Source organism: Ceratotherium simum, chromosome 19, assembly GCF_057802395.1.
Source record: "Ceratotherium simum simum isolate JZ-2026a chromosome 19, ASM5780239v1, whole genome shotgun sequence".
NCBI classification, from domain to species: Eukaryota; Metazoa; Chordata; class Mammalia; order Perissodactyla; family Rhinocerotidae; genus Ceratotherium; species Ceratotherium simum.
In genome coordinates, this window is record NC_141918.1 from 38,965,791 (window position 1) to 38,988,366 (window position 22,576).

At 38.3% G+C, this 22,576-nt stretch overlaps 1 protein-coding gene across 1 annotated transcript; it reads left to right on the forward strand.

Annotated features, from left to right (window-relative positions):
- Positions 1-779: 779 nt before the first annotated feature.
- Positions 780-18,172, forward strand: LOC101408964 (nephrocan-like). Its single transcript, XM_004422259.2, has 3 exons — positions 780-1,029; positions 7,450-8,351; positions 17,339-18,172. The coding sequence occupies exons 1-3, from the start codon at positions 841-843 to the stop codon at positions 17,784-17,786; spliced, it is 1,539 nt and encodes a 512-aa protein (XP_004422316.1). The 5' UTR covers positions 780-840; the 3' UTR covers positions 17,787-18,172.
- The last annotated feature ends 4,404 nt before the right edge of the window (positions 18,173-22,576 follow it).

The window sequence follows — 22,576 nt, forward strand, 5'->3', positions numbered from 1 at the left end:
AATCTTTTGCTTAAAATGCTTTCAAATTCCTCAGCAGGGGAGACCACAGCAAGACAAAAAGCCACAACAAAGGAGCACCCAGGACAAATGAAGCTTTCCCTCTCCAGCCCGTTTTCACAACCAAGTTCCTCTGAAGAAACTAGAGGCCTTTTCTTTCATTATTACACATAGATGAAGACATGGACCCACTTTGATGGTTAATTCTCATTTGAGTCAACAAATTGTTGAATGACAAAAATATTTTCCAGATATGATATTTGGGTGGGTCAAGTGATAGATGAATTGAACAAGTTCTTTGTGGCTCTAAATATCTCTCCATTGTATCCCATTGTTTCGTCCAGCAATAAAATGTTACTGAAACAACAAAAATAAATAGAAAACCTGCCCATTTTCCCTTACTAGTTAATGTGAGAAGAAAACACCTGCCTGCTGCAGTCCTACAAAAATGGTTTTAATATAGGGTCACAGAAAATTCAAAGGTTTTATAGCCCGCTATAAAACAGCTCTTTGTCTCTTCCCACTAATTCCCTGGTGTCACATTTAACAAAACAAGGAAACTACAGATAATAGAGGTGTTTGCAGATTAGGTTTCCAAGCCATAAATAACATAGGGTTTTGCTCACCCACAAATATTAAGGCAGCTTATCAATGTTTAAGCTCCTTTTTCTTTGTAATGGTTGCTAACATTTTAACCCAGGCAAATTGAGAATTTTTTTCTTTCCTGTCTTCTTACATTGACAGAGTACACATTCATAAGATGCTATTATCAGATTTCCTGGTATAAAGAGTGAGACATCACCTAAACCCTCGCCGGCTACCTGAGAGGCCCTGTTTGGGAAAATGCATCTGCTCTATGCTTTCCTTGCTGTGCTCTCTCTTAGCCACGGTTTCGATCCTAACTGCCCTGGAAGGTGTAGCTGTGATGCAGTGCAGTCTGCACAATGCTACAGACTAACGGAAGTACCGTCGGGCCTTCCTTCCACCACCAAGAGGCTCCTCATCAGCCACAGCAAAATTCAACACCTCCAGGTAACTATTCATTCTGCACTCAAGTTGCTGCAATTTTGTTTTGTGAAGCCGGGTGAGGGGTGAGTGTGAAGTTGTTAAACTTGATTTAAATAATCAAAACTTAAAAGTGATGGTTATCAAGTTAGGGTAGTTGCACTTGCCAACTGCAAGATGTGTATATGCCTCTGGATATTTCTTTTTAGGTAAGCAGTAAAAAAAAATCAGAATCTATAATTAACGGTATTTTATTTCAGTTTTTATTTAAAAAATTTTTTTAATTCTGTTGTTGCAAAGTAAAACTAAAGGAATGGCTCTTTCTTAACAAAAAGAGTTTGACAGCATATGGCCACTTGATGTCCCCAGAATTAAGAATAAGTCCTTTCAGGGGAAAAAAATATTTTCATTTAAGCCATAGAAGGCAGATGATACTTAGAGCATTATAAGACTATCAAGATGAAACTAGCGTATGAGAATTATTCATAAAACCCTTCATACCCACCAGGCATCGATGTCTTTGTGGAAACTTACACAGAGAAAATACTAGTTTTGGTTTTGCCACATTCTGCAGTTCTCATTCTATGTGTTTTTTTTTTTTTATAATTTTATTTTTTTTATTTTTTCCCCCCTCTATGTGTTTTTAATTATGACTTTCAATTCTATGCTTACCTATTCAGAGGGCACAGAAAAGACTGCTAGAGGGTTGTCTGACTTTTATAACATTTTGTTTTTGGCCTTTGGTATTTTGAAAGGTTTCAAGAAACCAGGGTTCGCATCTTAGTTTTCTCACTAACTAGAGATGTGACTATCTAAGGCGGTTAAAGAATCTCTGGGCCTCGCTTTTTACCTGTATGAAATAAGGCTGGTTTTGGATTGCCTGCTCTTACCCGCCTTCCTCATTCTCACCAATGGCTGGCCTCCCATTTTGTTGACAAATCACGACAAAACTGAGGCCATTAGTCTTGATCTCCTTCAGGTCCTGCTCGCTGTATACTAACTTGTCTCCATTTAATTCTACAAACTTCTTTCTCCAGACAGAGAGGATGAGATGTCCTCCTTCTATTCAAGGCAACCTCCCTCCTATGCCCTTGATTCTACCTTTCTTCCTCTCCCCGGAGCTTGCTCCACCATTCTCCCCGCCCCCATACCTGCAGCTGCTGCTGCTTGACTAGCACCCTGTTCTAGACTCTAAATATGCTCCTTTCATTACCATAGAAATAAAATTCTTTTAATTCTGTGTCTCCTCTTGCTGCTATCTCCTTTTATTTGCAAACTTCTGTGAAAGAATTGTCTGCACTTACTGTCTCCACTTCTTCACCTCCTATTTATTCTTTAATTCACTGCTGTCTGGTTTCTACCTACTCCACACGGTGTTAAAACTGTTCTTTCTCAGACATTGGCTCACTCCTATTTTCTTGAAATTCTCACTCTCTTGCTTTCCATGACACTACACTTTTTTTTGTTTGTTTGTTTGCTGAGGAAGATTGGCCTTGAGCTAACATCTGTGCTCGTCTTCTTCTATTTTGTTTATGGGACGCTGCCACGGCATGGCTTGATGAGCGGTGCATAGGTCTATACCCGGGATCTGAACCTGTGACCACGGGGCTGCCAAAGCAGAGCAAGCTAACTTGACCACTATGCCACTGGGCCAGCCCCGACACCACACTTTTATGTCCTCATTATTCCTCTCTGATATTTCTTTTCTGCCATTTTTGTAGGTTTCTTTTCCTCCACTGCCCCTTAGTTTTTGGTTTCTCCGGGGAGTCTCAATCCTCAGCCATTCCTTTCCTTACTATATACACTCTCCTTAGGTGACTTCACTTTATCTAAGTGATGATGGCTCCTATAACTGAGTTTCTTTTTTATTTTTTCCCCCCAAAGCCCCAGTAGATAGTTGTATGTCATAGCTGCACATCCTTCTAGTTGCTGTATGCGGGACACGGCCTCAGCATGTCTGGAGAAGCGGTGCGTCAGTGCATGCCCGGGATCCGAACCCGGGCCTCCAGCAGCGGAGCGCACGCACTTAACCGCTAAGCCACGGGGCCGGCCCGTATAACTGAGTTTCTAATTCATCCCTTTCCCCCATGTCTCTGACTGGTCCAGCTGTCCACTGGACCACTTCACTTAAATATATAAAAAGGATCTCAAAATAACATGCCCCAAACTGAATTCAATCTCTCTCCCTAAGCCTGTGGTTTTTGTTACTGGCTTATTTCACTTAAAATAATCTCCTCCAAGTTCCTGTTGTAGGATCTGTAAGTAGCAAGTGTTTGTGTGGACATACGTTTTCATTTCTCTTGGGCATATACCTAGGAGTAGAATTTCTGAACTCTATAGTTAACATTTTGAGGAACTGCTAGACTGTTTTCCAAAGTGGCTGCATCATTATGCATTCCCACAGCAGTGTGTGACAATTCCAATTTCTCCATATCTTTGCTAACATTTCTTATTTTTTTCTCTGGATCATAGCCGTCCTAATGGGTGTTAGGTGGTATCTTACTATGGTTTGATTTGCATATCACTAATGGCTAATGATATTGAGCATCTTTTCATGTGCTTATTGGCCATTTGGTTATCTTATCTGGAGAAATGTTTATGCAAATCCTTTCCCCATTTTTTAATTGGGTTATTTGTTTTTTTATTAATGAGTTGTAAGAATTCTTTGTATATTCTAAATACAAGTCTTCTATCAGCTATATTATTTGCAAAAATTTTCTCCCATTCTGTGGGCTTTTCCCTTTTATTGATGATGTCCTTTGAAGCACAAAAAATTTTAATTTTAATTGTCTCATTTATCTATTTTTTTCTTGTGTCACTTTTGCTTTTGGTGTCATATCTAAGATAGCTGTTACCAAATCCAAGGTCAGGACAATTTATGCTAATATTTTCTTCTAAGAGTTTTACAGTTTTATCTCTTACATTCAGAGGGCAAATAGGAATGTCATTATGGTGGCAGTCAATTAAAATAACTGTACTTTACATCTTTTGTGGAAGAGAAGGATTCCTTCAAATTCCTCCGGATTAAGAAATGTATAAACAGCAAGCTTATCACTGAGTGGGGGGGTTATGGCTTATTTTTATACTCTCTCCATACTTTCTAGAATTTTAAAACTGTTTACAGAGAACAAGTGTTACTTTGATGATCAGAAAAAAACTCCAACATTGTTTTATGAACTCCTTGCTGGCTTGGTTCACAGAAGTCTGAGGCTGTCAGGTGAGGGTGTGTCAGTTTCGTGCATACATTGGATCTATAAGGAGCGCAAGAAAGGTTCCAGGCCCTCTAGTGCTTGGAGCTGGGCCTGCCTAGAATTGAACCTAGAAACAAAGCCCTTCATGGAGAAGCAGGCAAGAGTTGCCCCTGTGTTCTCCCTCACTTTACTTGCTTGTATTTTTTAACTTTTCATATTTTATTATAACTGTTATCAACACATATATTAGGCTCACTAAACTGTAAAATAGTGATGGCAGGAATTGTACTTAGCTAAGCTTCCTATGCCTGATTATTAATACCATGTCAGGGGCCGGCCTGGTGGCACAAGCGGTTAAGCGCGCGCGCTGCGGCAGCCCGGGGTTCGCAGGTTCGGATCCCCGGCATGCACTGATGCATTGCCTGTTAAGCCATGCTGTGGCGGCGTCCCATATAAAGTAGAGGAAGATGGCCACGGTTGTTAGCTCACAGCCCATCTTCCTCAAGGAAAAAAAAAAAAGGGGGGGGAGGATTGGCATCAGATGTTAGCTCAGGGTTAGTCCTCCTCACAAAAAAAAAAAAGAAAAAAAAGTACCATGTCATACTTGTCCTGCTTAAGCAACATTCAAAACACTGCCAGCAGCCCCAAGGTCAGCTCTAGGGCAAAAGCATCTCTTTCCAGATCTCTTGAGCACAGCCCTGCTTAGGCTATGGACAGGGAAACACAGGTCTGGCAGAACTTTTTTCCCTTTGTCAGCTCTGCAAACTCAACTGCAAGCTGAAAATCAGCGAGTGTCTTCCTCGCTGTTTGTGGCACCAGAACTCTATATTCCTTAGCTAGATGCATGTTATAGCAGTTAAGGTTCAAAATATATGTGTTGGGGTGAGATAAACCTGGGGTGGAAGCCCACCTTTTCCACTTGTTAGCAAGATATCCTTAGACAGGGTATTTTACCTTCTTGAGCCTTAGTTTCCTTCTCTGCAAAGATAATAATCATGCTCACATATAGGGCTTTGTAAAGATTAAACACAGTAAATACTTAGAAAATGGTAGCCATGTTAATTAATAATAATCCAAGGTAATCTGCAATGACTCTGACAAAAAGAAAAGGAAAAGGTTCTCTATGCTTCATAAAGCAACTATCCACTGGGTTCAGTTAAGAATATGAACTATATTTACTATTTAGACCGGTCCATTTACTTTACAAATAGAAATGAAGACAAAGGGAAGCTCCCACATCACACTTTCTTTGTCTCATCCCCAAATAAATTGCCCGTTCAGATCCACGTCGTCTCTGAGACTTGCTGCATAGTCAGCAATCTTTTAGGGCTTCTGGTCACTCAAGTAGAAGTGGAAGTATTAGTAACACCTAGTTCTTCTTTGGGGAGATCAACAGTCCATGAAGTGAAGATCTATGTCTAGAGTTGTTTTTGACTTTATATGAAAAAGCCTAGAAAGGGTCACTTTAGAATGGAGAGTAGATTAAAAAACACTGAGTCTTGGGCAGGTCATTTAATTCCTGTGGCCTGAAATTCTTCATCCCTTAAAATGGGAGTTTGGACTAGATAATCTCTAAAATCTCTGCTTTTCTAAAACTCTGTGACTTAATGTCCAGATCTTGAGTCTTTTTTGAAATACATTAATTATAGACTAAATGTAATAGAAATGCATTAGAAAACGGTGAGCCGAGGAAGAAAGGGCTTGGGAGTCCAATACAGCGTGTTGAAATTCTCAACCCTTTCATTTACCAGCTTCTAGTTTCCTCATCTATAAGCCAGTGTTGATAACAGCAAACTTGCAGGGTTATTAGGAGAGTTAATTAAAACATATAAAAAAGCACTTGGCACTTGTAGATACTCAACAAGTGTAAGAAAAAAAATTGCTATTGTTATTGGGATTAGGACTAATCAATACAACTAATTAATCATTAAGAAAATATCAAATGTTAGCAGCACTATATAACCCAAGGCAGCTGCCAAAACTATTATGATTAAAAATATCTGTTTATATAAATTTTAACTTGAGATTCTTCTAATAGAATATCATATTAGAAGATGCTTTAATGTATACTTTACAATTCCCATCACATGTCCTCCCAGAATATAAGTAGCTATAATAAATATGTGCTGCAAAATTAACCCACTTTGGAGGCATTAATCGTGTATTGGTATTATAAAAAGGGATCAACTCCATAATTAAATCAAACATTTAGAAACTGTAGGTAGGAAGACGTAAAAAATTGTGCATTGAAAATTCCAGCTTAATTGAATTCTAAAGCAGGTTGAAAATTTTGTGAAGATTTATCAAGCTGAAGAAAACCTGGAACAATTCCTCTTTCTGCTTAAACATGATCTTACTCTGAGAACCAAATGCCAAGGATTACATTATCCTGGAAAAGAGGTGGAAGTCAAGCCGGAAGGTTGGCAGACATGTAGAGAAATAGGGGTGCTTGAACTTGCAAATCATGGAGAAAGTATATCAGATTTGGTAATTCCTAAAATCGAGGAGAGGAATAGCATTAGCACTGGGATGTATGCATGAATGAACTTCCTGCTCTACAGAGATGGAGACATGTGGATCTTGTTTGTTTCTTCACCAATCTTGTTCATCAGTTAAGTGCAAATTGGGGGGTAGGGAGCAGGAAGGCTAGTTTTCCAAAATATAGTTGGAAACATTTCTCTGATAGGCCCATCCTAGTGATAGCAGTATCTAGGGCATTTAAAATTTTTACTTTAATCCTCAAAATTTTTTTAATGTAATTTATAATTTACAAAAATCTAAACAATGTGAAATGTATATAGATAGTGAAAAACCCTTGTAATCTTATACCCTCGAGTTAGCAATTGTTAAGAGTTTGGTGAAAGATTTTCGGATTGTTTCAATTTGGGGCTATTATAAGATGAGGCAACAAAGAACATCTTATGGCATAAATCATTATGCAACTTGTAAGTACTTCTGCTGAGAAGTAAACTTGCTGGGTCAGAGAATATGCAGCAAAAGTTGACCAATATTATATATCTACCAATAGTGTGTGAAAGTGCTTAAAATATTTTTGATATCTTACTCTGTCACCAATCATTAATAAAAAGAGTCAGGACCTGAGTTTCCACCTTTTTCCAAGAGATAATTTTAAATAGATCTTGAAGGGAAATGTGAAGTGTCATTAATATTGAACAATAATGCATATGGTCTTTTTTCACAACAATCTTAATTTACTGCTTTTTTCTCCCCTTCCTGCCCCTGCTTTTTTTTGTAGCTGTCTGACTTCACTGGAATGTTGGCTCTAGAAGATTTTAGTCTGCTGGCCAGCGGAACAGAGTCAGTAGAAAATGACACTTTCAAAACTCTGAGTAACTTGAAGACCTTGGAACTCTGGAAAAATAAGTTAAGACGAGTCCCTAGTGCTCTCCCCACCAGTCTTGAAGTGCTAAAACTAAATGATAATTCAATACCTGTCCTTCACGGATCCGATTTTGAAGGACTGGAGAAATTAAAAATCCTTGAACTTAAAAACAACCTGATCTCTTCTCTCTCTCCCAGCATGCTCTCCTCCCTTGTCAGTTTGCAAAATTTGATGTTGGATGGCAACAATATTGAGTCCGTAGCTGGACCACTGGCACTTCCCCATCTGAAACACATAAGCATGGAGAATAATCAACTACATCTGATACCAGCTAGCTTCTTTACTTCTCTTCAGTCTTTGCAATTTCTCAGTTTCAGTGGTAACTTTCTGACTAAAATTCCTATTAATCTGCCCAAATCCTTGCTCTCTTTAAAGATGGAGAGAAACCAGCTCAAAGTGGTAAGATTTCGAGATATGAAACACTTAGAGAATCTTTCCCATCTTTACCTGTCGGAAAATTCACTCTCTTCCGTTGAAGGGGCACAGCTTCTTGCCAATTTAACTACTCTCGAGTTGTCCCAAAACCAGCTTCAAATGTTGCCCCTCAGACTACCAGCAAGGCTACAAAAACTTGATATGAGCAACAATCTGATTCAGAGAGTTACAGCGCAAGATTTCCAGGACCTTCGAGACTTGAAACACTTGTTTCTGGACAACAACATTGTCAGCTTGTTCGAAGCTGGAGCCCTGCAGAGGTGTTCTCAGCTCTCCAACCTGGCCCTGGAGCAGAACCTGCTGCTGTCTATACCTCTAAAGTAAGTGAGCGGTATCATTTATGATAACTACGATAAAAGTTTTCTGAAGATTGGGGCAATTAGCACATTATACAAGCAAGAAAAGTAGCCAGAGTGAACATAAATATTCCGATCAAGGTTAGCCAAGGGTTCAGGGGTAGAAGTTTTATTTTATTTTATTTTTTCCCCCAAAGCCCCAGTAGATAGTTGTATGTCATAGCTGCACATCCTTCTAGTTGCTGTATGTGGGACGTGGCCTCAGCATGGCCGGAGAAGCAGTGCCTCGGTGCGTGCTGGGATCCGAACCCAGGGCCGCCAGCAGCGGAGCGCTCGCACTTAACCTGCCAAGCCATGGGGCCGGCCCAGGGGTAGAAGTTTTAAACAGGCATTTGGAATCTCCAGCCCTCAAACTGAATCCTGCACGAACTTAATTTATCGTCTTAATTTATATAGATCAACGGGTGAGATCTATATTTGAAAATATGCAATGCAGCTTTGGGGATGTATGCTAACAAACATCGAATAGGGATATTACTTGAGAAAGTGTGTTTCAGTTTCTAGATATATGGCCTGGATTCAGCAAAAGGCAGACTATACATGCTTAGCGGCTAGCAAAGCAAGGACATGAAGGAAAAATGAGGGGGAAAATGCAGTACGATATTTATATTTTAAAAAGCATTGAAATAGTAGTTATGGAAAAAATTCAAAACTTTATAATTTAATAATATATGTATTTTGAATTACATATTTGAGAACCTTGTATTCGTCTCAGTGCTGTGATCTTTAAAGGACTTAACGTGACTCTGTTTACTTTTCTGTGTGTCTGTCTGTGAGTGTGTAAGTCCATAGGTGTCAGTCTTCCCTTCTGTTTTTGGTTGTCTCTTCAGGTCATGTTCTCTCTCTCTCAAACACACACACACCCTCCCTCATACTCTGACACTTATTTCTGTCTCCAAATATCGCTCCCTCTATAGCCAACCCACTGTACCTGTTCACTAGTTAGGGGTAACTAGTGATAATCTATAACTAATGTACAGATTTACATTAAATGATCCGATTTATCTACACTTTATTACATGTCCTACTTTTTAAAGTAGATAAATTAAAAAACAATAAAAGATTGTTTTTTATTCTCTATTATTCTCTTTAAAAAGATTTTATGTTGTTTATTTTATGTGCCTACCAGTGGACTCTTTTTTCCTCTCAGCACTTTATCGAAAAAAAAAAAGGCTTCTTGCTCTGTCTCTTAGCTTTATCAAATTTTTCGTAATAAGTATACCAACTTTTGACCTCTGTAGAATCCTATGGCACTCTATTTACTTATTTTCATTGTTAGTTACAATAATTTTTTTTTTACCAATGAGAAAGGGAAAAATTATCTTTGATATGTACAGACGTTCATTTTTTTCTTGTTGGAAAAAAGATGTTTTATTATACAGTATGGTAACTATACCCAATGCAAAATATCAAAAAGTGATTTTTCCAACTGAAATCAGTATTTTAAAATATATATTGAGGGTGACTCAAAAGTAATCAATTTCTTTTAATGCAGAAGCCTGTGCATACAATTAATTTCATTTAACAAATATATTTTGAGCATATCCCACGTGCCAAATACTTTAACAGGGTACACATCAGTGTAATAATTACAGAGATAAAATTTCTTGTTCTGAACAGCTTAAATTCCAGCGGGAAAGACTGACAATAAACAATGTATAAGTAAAGTATACCTAACACCATTAGCTTAAATTCTAGCTTAACAGCTTAAATTCTAGCAGGAAAGACTGACAATAAACAATGTATAAGTAAAGTATACCTAACACCATTTAGATGGTGTTAGGTGTTGACAACAACAAAAAAGGGCAGGGTTACCAGGTTCAGGACCGCCCAGGGGAAGCTGGTTGCAATTTTAAATAGGGTAAGCATGGTAACCCTCCTGAAAATGTAAGCTTTTAGCAAAAACTGGAAGGAGGTGAGGGATTTAGCTGTGAAGCTATTTGGGGCCAAAAGCATTCTAGACAGAACAGCCAGTACAAAGGCCCTGGGGCAAGAATATGCCTGCGGTGTTTCAAGATTCCAGTATTTGTTGTTATTTAAATAATATCTTTACCCTGTTTCAAGCCTTATTTTCTGTTACTGCATGCACCTACTCCAAGAAAAAAATTATGTATGAAATAAAACTCATAGGACAGATTTGGGAGTGCTGATGTCACAAAAGCATTCTCAGCAGGCTAGGACAGCCAATGGGCAAAATTGTGAACTCGGAGGACTTTTCTCTTCAGGTGACTTTTAGAAAGTATTTGGTGAAGTAATCCTGCTAAGTTTAATGAGTGAAAAATAGCTTAATTATTTACTCCTGCCAGGGAATTTGTGTTTTTAATTAAGTGACTACAGAAAGCACGATGCTTTTACCCAACGGAATGTATAATGGAATTGTATGCCTGAGCTAGCCATAAGTTTCCAATCTGACTTCATATTGGAATTATCTGGAGAACTCTAAAAAAGCATACTCATGCCCAGACCTCACTTCAACAATTAAATCAGACACCCCAGGGTTGAAGACCAGGTGTCGATATTTTTAAGAAGCTCCACGGATGGATATAATGTGCAGCCAGGGTTGAGAACTAGTGGGCGAGGACATGGGGCAAGAAACACGGAAGAGAGTGGGCTTTTCCTATGAGGCTTAAATTAAGCAACACCACTGTCCGCTCTGTCAAGAACTTGGCCAGCTCTGAAAGTTCTTGTAGAGAGTGATTTTTAAATTCCCCGTCACCCTCTGCCCCCACTCTTTGGTTTTTCTTTGAATTGGAAAGTGGGAATGACCCAGAAAAGTTTCTCTGTGGTTTTCTTCTCATAAAGAATTAAAACACAATAATATCTATTTCTTATATTTGAATTTTAAGACTTTTATTTATGAGCTTTAAACAGTATACACTTTCTTTTTATTTGCATGCTTCTTATTCATACACAAAATTATACTTTAATTTCAGTTTTCTATAAATAAACTGTAAACACAGGCAATCTACTCCTATTGCAAACTATTTCCGCAAATCCCTCCTTTTGCCCATCATCCTCCGTTCTATCAAGAAAATAATGGTATATGGTTTTAGGTATACATATATTCAAATATCTATCATATTTGTCTCAATATGCTAATTGAAGTAGAAAATAGTACCTAACATTTATTGAGTGCTTACTAAGATCAGCAGTGAACTTAGATATACTCGTTATTCCTTACAACAGTCCTGTGAAGGTAGGTATATTGTTTTACCTATTATTCTACCGACTAGAACATTACTGTTAAGAGGTATCAAGAAACTGGCTCACAGTCACATCGTCAGTAAGTGGTGGAGTCAGGATCGAACACAGTCTAATCCCTGAGCCAGGGAATCTTAGCCACCGCGTGATCCCGCCTCTGAGCTTTACTGTCAACAGTCTACTCTATTACCTAGAACTTAGCACGCCCAAGACGCGGGCCTCACGTTTTGCTGCTTCACATTTCACCAATCTGCAGCTCAGTGAACGAATATGTTCCATCACCTCTTCTTTATCCTCTCCTTGGATAATTCAAATTCAGAATAGCTTTCCACAACCTAACACAGTCTAACAGATAGCATTTTATCATACTTACACTCAGGTGCCATCTACTGGTAAAACGGGGGATGCCCCTTTGTAGTCTAAAAAGCAACAACTACCCAAAGAATATATAGCATTTCTAGAAACGCTTGTCTTAAAATCAGGGCTACTTTTTTTTTTTTTTTTTTTTTTTAGTGAGGAAGATTGGCGGTGAGCTAACATCTGTGCCAACCTTCCTCTGTTTTTTGCACACGGGATGCTGCCACATTATGGCTTGATGAGCGGTGTGTAGGTCTGCACCCAGGATCGGAATCCTTGAACCCCAGGCCACCAACGGGGAGCACACGAATTTAACCACTATGCCACTGTGCCAGCCCCAGGGCTACTTTTTTATATACATCAGACTTATAAAGACAAATTATATCAAAGCAATACATGACTGCCCAAAAGTAACAAAACCAAGATAATTAGTGATTTCTCTTACAACGCCATTTTGGTTATAATGTCCATAGAAACAAGAAAGAAAAAAAAAGATACTCCCAAGAACAGGTACAATTTTTGGCTACCCAGCCCAGAACTGAATAATTGTATTTGTTTAAAAGAAAACTTGACTTGCTTATTTTCATTAGCTAACATTTATTATGTGACTTCTGTGTACTGAGCACTTTTATCTGTAAGGTGGGAAATCAGAAGCTTTAAGAAGCTAAATAACTTACCTAAAACCACATACTGGTAAATAGAATGGCCAAAGTTAGAACTCGTCTTTATAAGTAGGTACTTTTTGAGTTTTTGGTTTACTCTACCATATCTCTCCCCAGCTACGCTTCCTTGTACCGTCAATAGGAACGGAGCCTGGCTTACTGCTCCACGGTCTATTAATAGTTCATCTTTCCTTGGGAAAAAAAAAAAGCTATACATAAGAAATTTTCTGTGTACCTTTTAGTGATGTACCTTATAAAAGCTAGTGTGTGCACAAAATTACATCGTCTTGGAGATTAACTTCAAATTGAATTTAATTATTAAACCGTTAAAATGTATGAAGTGATTTTCCCTGGTAAATTAATCTACTTTGTTAGGTAAATTTTATTCCAACTAAGGAGGAGGCACTTTAAATCAATAAGATTTAAAATACTCAAAAGCACAAATATTTATGTATGTATATGTACTGTATAGTTTATGATATGAATACAAATATAAAATATACAAACATAAATGTATATATTTATAAGACGTAAATATAAAATAAAAACCCAAGGCCAAAATTTAGGCTAGGCACCAATAACCTAAAACGTTAACCTTTTGGAATGAAATTCATATAAGAACAAGCAAAAGATAATATTGCCATAAAATATGGTTAAATTCATTTGTTTTTCTCTTCGACATAGCAATCATACGACTGGGACCACCACAATAAATTTCACTCAATACTAAAAGGCGTGAATAGACATCTAATGTCTTCACATCGTGTAAAAATACCGTTAGGATGGTATTTCAAAGGCCTCTGAAGGGCCTTTTTTTCCCTATAAAACTTTCCAACTTCTTGTCCTTCATAAAAAGAATAGCACTTAATATAAAGTTGTTCTATAACAGAAAGATTTTCAGGTTCACAATTATGATTCTTTTTCATTTTTTAACAATGGGCATTAGCATGACATTTTTCAAGTTGGTATCGACAGTTTAAAAAAAATTTTTTTCCTCCTGATTGTAAAGTAATACGTGTTCAAGGTTGAAAACTTAGTGTGCTGAAAAATAAAAAGTCACCCATAATTGCTAAACCAGAGCCTATGTGTAGACATAATTTGTTTTTACATATTTGGGATCAATTTTGTATACTATTTTTTCTATTTAATATTATAGAATATTTTTTTCTTTCCCTTTTCCTCTTTCTCTCTGTTTTTTCCAAGTATCACTATGGACCCATGGATCTTAATTATTTCAGTGTGTTATGATCATTAACAGTTGCTAGTCTATTTTGATACTCAAATTGTCCCAAATTTGGCTAGTGGGAGCCCTCCAAGCTGGTTCCTATGTTCATGAGACATGACTTCATTATCTTTCTTTTTTGCAATTGTGGTAAAATACACATAACATAAAATTTACCATCTTAACCATTTTTATTTATTTTTATTTATTTATTTATTTATTTTGTGAAGAAGATCAGCCCTGAGCTAACATCCATGCTAATCCTCTTCTTTTTGCTGAGGAAGACCGGCTCTGAGCTAACATCTATTGACAATCCTCCTCCTTTTTTTTTTTTCCCCAAAGCCCCAGTAGATAGTTGTAAGTCATAGTTGCACAACCTTCTAGTTGCTGTATGTGGGACATGGCCTCAGCATGGCCGGAGAAGCGGTGCGTTGGTGTGTGCCCGGGATCTGAACCGGGGGTGCATGTAGCGGAGTGCGGGCACTTAACTGCTAAGCCACGGGGCCTGCCCCGTCTTAACCATTTTTAAGTGTACAGTTCAGTAGTGTTAAGTAGCTTCACAGTCTTGTGCAACTGATCTCTAGAACTTTCTCATTTTGCAAAACTGAAACTCTGCACCCATTATATGACAACTCCCCATTTCCCCCTCCCTCCAGCCCCTGGCAACCACCATTCTGTTTTCTGACTTTCTATTTCTATGAACTTGACTACTCTAGATATCTCATATAAGTGGAATCATACAGTACTTGTCTTCTTGTGACAGACTTTTTTCACTTAGCATAATGTCTTCAAGGTTTATCCATTTGGTAGCATTTGTCAGAATTTCCTTCCTTTTTAAGGCTGAATAATAATCCATTGATGCACATATTGCATTTTGCTTATCCATTCATCTGTCAATGGACAGTCATGTTGCTTCCACGTTTTAGCTATTTTGAATTCAATATGGATGTATAACATGGATGCATAAATATCTCTTCAAGACCCTGCTTTCAATTCTTTTGAGTATATACCCAGAAGTGGAATTGCTGGATTATATGGTAATTCTTTTTTTTTTTGTGAGGAAGATCAGCCCAGAGCTAACATCCATGCCAATCCTTCTCCTTTTTTTTTTTTGCTGAGGAAGACCGGCCCTGGGCTAACATCCATGCCCATCTTCCTCCACTTTATATAGGACGCCGCCACAGCATGGCCTGAAAAGTGGTGCATTGGTGCACGCCCGGGATCCAAACCTGGGCCACCAGCAGCAGAGCGTGCACACTTAACCGCTACGCCACAGGGCTGGCCCCTATATGGCAATTCTATTTATAATATTTTGAGGAACCACTATAATGTCTTCCATATCGACTGCACCATTTTTACATTCCCACCAATAGTACACAAAGGTTCCAATTTCTTCACATCCTTGCCAATACTTGTTATTTTCTGGTTTTTTGATAGTGCCACCCTGATGGGTATACTATTAATCTTTGAACATTTTATTGCATTCTGGCTCAGAAGTTCTAGCTTACTTCCCCCCAGGTATGGAATCAGCCATTTTTCCAAGAAGGCTTGGTTTTGTTAACTGGAGATTGGAATTCTGAAACTAAGATCTGTGTGCTTGGTGTGCTTCTGTTATCAAGGTAGCATTGCAATTAGGGTGTAATATTGCTTTTAAGTCCTTTCAGCATACAGAAAATATATTTTTTTAAATTATGAATTCATATTGACATTTCCAATTCATGTTTAACATTAGAGAGGGTTTTTTTCTTCTTTTATATTTGTATCTTTTTCTCTTACAATGAAAATCTTGATTCCTAATGACATTCTCACCTGTTCAGTGAGAAATGGCATCTCTGTGTCGTTTTATTTTTCATTTCTCTATTCTGAGTATGGTTGTTTATGTGGACTTCCATTCATGCTTTTTGTCCATTTTTCAGTCTTATTTTAAAACCTTTTCTTCTCAACTTTTAAGGGTCCTTTATATATTAAGGAGATGAGCTCTTTGTCTGGGATATGAGGTGCAGACATTTACCCCTGTTTATCATTTGTCTTTTGACTTTGCATGTGTCTTTTGCCATACACAATTTTTTAAATTATTTTTTTCAATTATTTTTAATGTAGTTGATTTATCAATCTTTTATAGCATCTGGATTTTTAAGTCATAGTTAGAAAAGCTTTCTCACAGAATTAGTATTTTAAAACATGATTTTTATGATCACATAATAGTCCATTATCTCTTAATTTCTGTATTAGTGGACATTAGTCTTTTACCATTTTTTTGCTATTATAAATATGATCAAATATGTGATAAATGTGCTTGTAAATAAATCTCTATTTGCTTCTCCCAATATCTCCTAGGTCAAAAGCCATGACATTATTTATTTATTTATTTAATTTTTTTTTGTGAGGAAGGTCAGCCCTGAGCTAATATCCGTGCTAATCCTCCTCTTTTTGCTGAGGAAGACCAGCTCTGAGCTAACATCTATTGCCAATCCTCCTCCTTTTTTTTTTTTCCCCTTTTCCCCCCAAAGCCCCAGTAGATAGTTGTATGTCACAGTTGCACATCCTTCTAGTTGCTGTATGTGGGACGCGGCCTCAGCATGGCCAGAGAAGTGGTGCGTCAGTGCGCGCCCGGGATCCGAACCCCGGCCGCCAGTAGCGGAGCTCGCGCACTTAACCGCTAAGCCACAGGGCCGGCCCCATGACATTATTTAAATCTGACACGTGGTACCAAGTTGTTTCTAAAGTGGTACCAACTTACACTCCCACCAACAGTGTTGAAGTTCTTATTTCACTACACCCTCAGCAGCAATAAGTTTTAAATTTAAAACCAAAACCATGTTCTAATTTGATACATAAAAATATTGCATCAGAGCCAGCCCTGGTTGCCTAGTGGTTACAGTTTGGTCTGCTCTGCTTCAGTGGCCCAAGTTCAGTTCCCAGGCATGGAACCACAACACTGTCAGTAGCCATGCTATGTCAGCGGCTCACATAGAAGAACTAGAAAGACTCACAACTAAATGTACTGGGCCTTCGGGAGAAAAAAAGAGAGAGAGGAAGATTGGCAACAGATGTTAGCTCAGAACAAATCTTTCACAGCACAAAAATATGTATACATATTGCATCATTTTTCCCTTTGCCTTTTATATTCATGGAGAACAACACTTTATTCATATTTCTACTTCTATAAATTATGGATTCATGGCCTTTGCCAACTAAAAAATTGAGAACTTAGTGTTCTTCTTATCAATTTGTCTATGTGATCCCGTTTGACAAGAAAACAATAGTTTTATGACTAGGAACCAGAAAAATCAGAAGATTAGAAAATGAGACTTATGAGGAAGGGTTAAAGACTTATATGTAAGACTGAGATTTGTGCTTAAAATTACTTTTTAATTACTTAAAATTACTAGATTCAGAAGGGATAGAACTGTACAGAAAAGGTGGGTGTTGTGCAGTCTGAGTTGCCATGGCAGTTGTGGAATGATGATCGTGACCTCCTCTCGCATCCTGTTTCCATGCTTTTGCAGGCTCCCGGAGACCTTAGCCAGGCTGGACCTAAAAGGCAATGCCATCCAAGATATTGCTGAGAGGGAGCTCAAGGATCTAAAGCAGCTTCAGGTTCTAAACCTCAGGAACAACAAGATCTCTGCCTTAGACCTCAAAGCCTTGGAGGGGCTGCCTCGTCTCAGGCACCTGTATCTGGATGGAAATCCGTGGAATTGCACCTGTAGTCTCCTAAAAGCGAGGGAGGTCCTGAAGGCCAAGGGCACAGATGTGAGGGGAGGACAATGTGCAGCACCAGCTGAACGACAAGGGGAGAGCTGGATGTCTTCCAAGAAGATCATGAGGCAATGTGAGCATCACTTACATCTGACCGAGACAAACAAAGAAACCAAGAAGAAATCAAAACCTGAAGAGCACTCCAGCATCAGAATCAACATGGATGATGATGACGATGATTACGAAATTGACTAAGTATGGGCTTTGTTTGCAGTTTAGAAAGTTCTTTTTTTTTTTTTTTTTGCTAATAGACTTCATTTTTAGAGCAGTTTTAGGTTCACAGCAAAATTGAGAGGAAGGTACAGGGATTTCCCATATACTCCCCACCCGCACTCATGCACAGCCTCCGCCATTATCAACATCCCCTACCAGCGTGGTACATTTGTAACAATAGATAAATCTATATTGACACATCACAATCACCTAAAGTCCATAGTTCACATTAGGGTTCACTCTTGGTGTTGTACATTCTAGGGGTTTGGACAAATGTATAATGACATATATCGACCACTGTAGAAGTGGTTTCACTGCCCTAAAAATCCTCTGTGCTCCCGAAAAAGATTTTTAACATTCAATCTCTTAAGCAGAAATATATTATTCATTTAGATATGAAAGATTCTTTTTTGTAAGTTTTTCTTTCCTTTTTTTTTTTAAAGAATGAAAGGAGGGTTAAGATAAGTTGAGGTGGGGGGAGGAAAGTGGAAAGGAACAATAATAGGATGTAAGATTCCTTCCATTTTAAAAGTGAATTTTTTGTGTTTTATACTGAAACCTAGACAAATGATAATGCCAAATAGAATTGCCATCTGACTAACTTCCTGCAGATAGAGTATTTCATTTTATCAAATAAAAAGTGATGAGTTTTGGGGGCTGGCCCCGTGGCGTAGCGATTAAGTGCGTGCGCTCTGCTGCTGGCGGCCCAGGTTCGGATCCTGGCTGCCCACGGGTGCACCACTTGTCAGGCCATGCTGTGGCGGTGTCCCATATAAAGTGGAGGAAGATCTACACGAATGTTAGCTCAGGGGCAGTCTTCCTCAGCAAAAAGAGGAAGATTGGCATGGATGTTAGCTCAGGGCTAATCTTCCTCACACAAAAATGTGATGAGTTTTGTATGTGAAGATAGTGCTATAGGCCTACACTACTGGCTTTTGGCTGCAAGCAATAAAAACTGACTCTGATATAAGCAACAAAGAATTTTTTGGAACGATTGGGAATAGCTCACAGAATCAAAGGAGAAGGTGAAGAACCTGGAAAGGACAGGGATCAGAACCGCTCCAGGGGCCTAGGCAGAAAGAGGGAATGGAGGGACCCTCAGCTTCTCCAGGGTCCTCTCTGCCAAATGAAGCACTCCCACCATTATCTGTGTTAGCTTCTCTCTTAAGATTCATATCCTCAGAGGGAGAGCCTAATGGGCCTCACACATTCACTCTTGGCTAAGGGACAGTAGGACTTGTTTGACAGTCTTACCAAGACCAAATGGAAGCCAGAACGGAAAATGTGAACTGGCACGTTAAATACTATAGATGTCCCTACAATGGCCTTCCTGAAAAGAGTTGTAATTTGAGTTATAGTCAGTTTTCCCCAAGTTGACCGCAGTCCCCACTGTGCCTTCCTTTTAATTAACTACATGCTTTTGAGAGTTGTCTGACTGGGGATGAAAGTGTGACTGTAGAATAATATTTTTCTCTTGATCAATCTACTTGTGAATACGATCTACTTGCAAATAAATCTGAAAACCCATCCAAATTAGTTCCTATTCTAATTAGTAAGATTTATCTGTTGCAGTGTTTTACAAGGTTTTCCACCAAAATACTCCCAATGGCAGAGAAAGTAAACAGTAGAGATTGAGTGGATGTCCAGAGATAGCCACCAGAAGTTAGACTTTCTCCGGAATGTCATGTTTTCAAATCAGGCCTGCTTAGACCTGCCAAGACTCAGAACTGAGCCACTGCTGGGTCTTCCCCCTCCTCTGGCTGCTCCCTTGGCGATACAGATCCTGGTTGAAGCCTTTAAATTGCTGTAAGTGCTTGATTGTTCTTAGATGAAAGACTAGTCTCCCACTCAGCCTTGGGGAAGGGAGTGGCAATTTCATCCTGGTTTGGAACCACAGAAGGAATAACTGAAATGAATGATCTGTAAAGAAGGCACTGGTGCTCCTTTCTGGAACACACACACATGGTCACAAGTGAATATACTGCTTTCATCAGAGCTGGTATTTTCATTCAGGAGCATTCTTAGTTTCTACACAGAATGCTCAGGATTTATAAACTTTAAAAAGTTTTTCCTCATAGACTTTATAAATTTCTGTTACGCAACATATGCAATAGCAAGAAACTCCGTAGATTTGTCTTCTTTTGATGTGTAGGCTTTCTGCTAATGCCTTTGCAGAGGGGCTCACAAGTCTCAAAATCTCTGTGTGGTTGCACCTCTGAATTTCCTCCCTTACTTCAGAGGGAGGAGGTTCATGGATGTCCTGGTTTTAGATGGGAAAGATGTCTCCGAGCTGGTGATCATAAAACTCGCCTTCACCTGAAGGAGATCTTTTTCTCTGGTTGTTCACTAGGTCCCCTCATCAAATAATGCTCTGGTGTTGTAGCCAAAAACTCTGGTCTCCTCATTATAAAACAGCCATTTGTGTGTGTGTGTGTGTGTACATGGGGGGAAGGTTGGAGAGCAGTCTGTTGACATTTAACTCTTTCATGCCTTTTATATATAGGTTATATAGATTTCACCAGCCCTGAGAAATAGAATAATAATAATTTTTCTAAAGCTCTACTTTCCCAGGGGTCATGGCTCAGTTAGGTCACTCATCATTTGACTAGATATTTTGCTCTCAATTAAATTTGCTTAAACAAATATGCACACAAATGAATAACTACTATCTTTTCAAGTCAACCAGAAACTCAATGTTTTTCCATCACACAATTGTGTAGTGAATGTTAAAATTGAACTCTTGCCAGCTTATCAGTCTGAAACCTCAGGGAATGATAAAAATGCCTCAAAGGACAGTGTTGCTAGAATAAACTTTGTGGAACTGGTGTGATTCCAGTAATAATGATGGATTATCTTAACAGTTTGATTCAGGAACATTACTAGCACTATCTCTGAGCCCTAGGATTGCCTTTATTCTAGATGGTATCTGTTTTTGACAGGGAAGAGCTGGTATGATGGATTTCCCAATCTTTTTCTCTCTAAGACAAGATATTGTTCTAATATTCTTTATAGGCTTTCACAAAATACTGTTTTTAGGAATTCAGTACAGAGGATTTGATTTAATAGCCATTATTCAGCTTTCAAAACAGTCACTGACAATTGCCTTTAGACTATTCTTATCCCAATCTATCTTGGTTTCAGAAAAATACTTGGTATATAGTCCTTCCTTCCCACCGAGTCTCTCCCCACAATACAAACTCCTGCTGCCTCCCCGCCCAGTGTTGGATCACTGTTATTCAGGCTTACAGAAATCATTTTTGCTTTAGGATTTATCAACTACTTTTCAAAAAATCACAAATGCCAATGAAAATAATACTGTTTAGATAGACAATAAATGTCCACGTGTATGAAAAGTAGCTCATGATAATTATTCATTTGGAAATATAACGAAATTCAAAATGAGATCCCTGTGTTTAAGGTTATGGGTATTTTTAACTATAATTGATCCCAACAGATTATTTTACAAAGATTACTTCCTCCAAAGGTTGTATAAACTCAATCAGCAATGTTTGTACATACCTGTATCTCAATAGTCATCAGCATTTATCCTCAGTCTTTACATTTTGCTAGTCTGATGAGTGAAAAAACAGGATCTCATGGTTTCGATTTTCACTTTCTGACTACTAATGAGGTTGGGTGTGTTTTGTATATATTTGTTAGCCTTTGCATTTCCTCTTCTGTTTATGATCTCTTCATATAATTTGCTCATTTTAAAAAATTCGGTTCCTTGACTTTTCTAAAAATCAATTTGTAGGATTTCTTTGTATAGTAGGGATATTATCTCTATTTTGTCAGCTATATTACCAATATACCTTTTCTATTAGAATGTAATATTTTCTCCCAGACCATCATTTTTCTTTTGGCTTGGTTTATGATATCTTTTGCTTTACAGAAAATTTTGAGCTTTAGATAGTCAAATCAGTCAATCTTTTATATATAAAGTACACACTGTGCACATATATATACATATATATACTAAGATATATTTTAGTGTGTATATATGTTTGTGTTTGTGGGAGATCAAGATTTGGCCACCATGAAATATACCTCTTTACCTTGATTGTTTTCTCTGACGGACATTTGACCTCCCCCACTAACTGCCTAAAGAATTTGACATAGTAACTCCTTCCTGGAACAGATCTTCTATCTGATGGCTGTAATATAATGTAGAATAGATGTTACAATAGAAAAGGCACCAACAAGCCCATCTTATTGGAAGTTCTGTCTCTCTGGCCACATTGTCTGGATGGCCCTGTGAGGAGTTGCCAGGCAAACATTTACATTTATAAGGGAAATCTCCATTTGTAAAGGTATCTCCCTCTCTGTATTGGGAAGAGGGGGGATGACCTCATTTCTAGAAACTTATCAATGTGGAAAGTGAGGCCTTAAATCTGCATAATAACCTTACCCTTGTTTATAGGGCTTTAGTGGTAATCTCCTGTAACTGATTCCCCCCACCCCCAACATCCTCCTTTGTCTTTAGCTGAAGATGGTATTTTAGATGAGAATTTCTGCTATTGTGTTGAGAAACGCAGTGTCCCTGGTTTCTCCCATGTATACATGTTATTAAACTTGGTATTATTTTCTCCTGCTAACCTGTCTTGTTAATTATTTGGCCAGCCATAAGAACCTTAAGGGAAAGGGCAGAGGGGGATTCTCCCTCTTCCCCTACATGTTTATATAATATATGTATATATATGCATATATATAGTGTGTATATATAAGACATATATCTCTATGGATAGATATGTATCTTCATGACCTATGTTTCA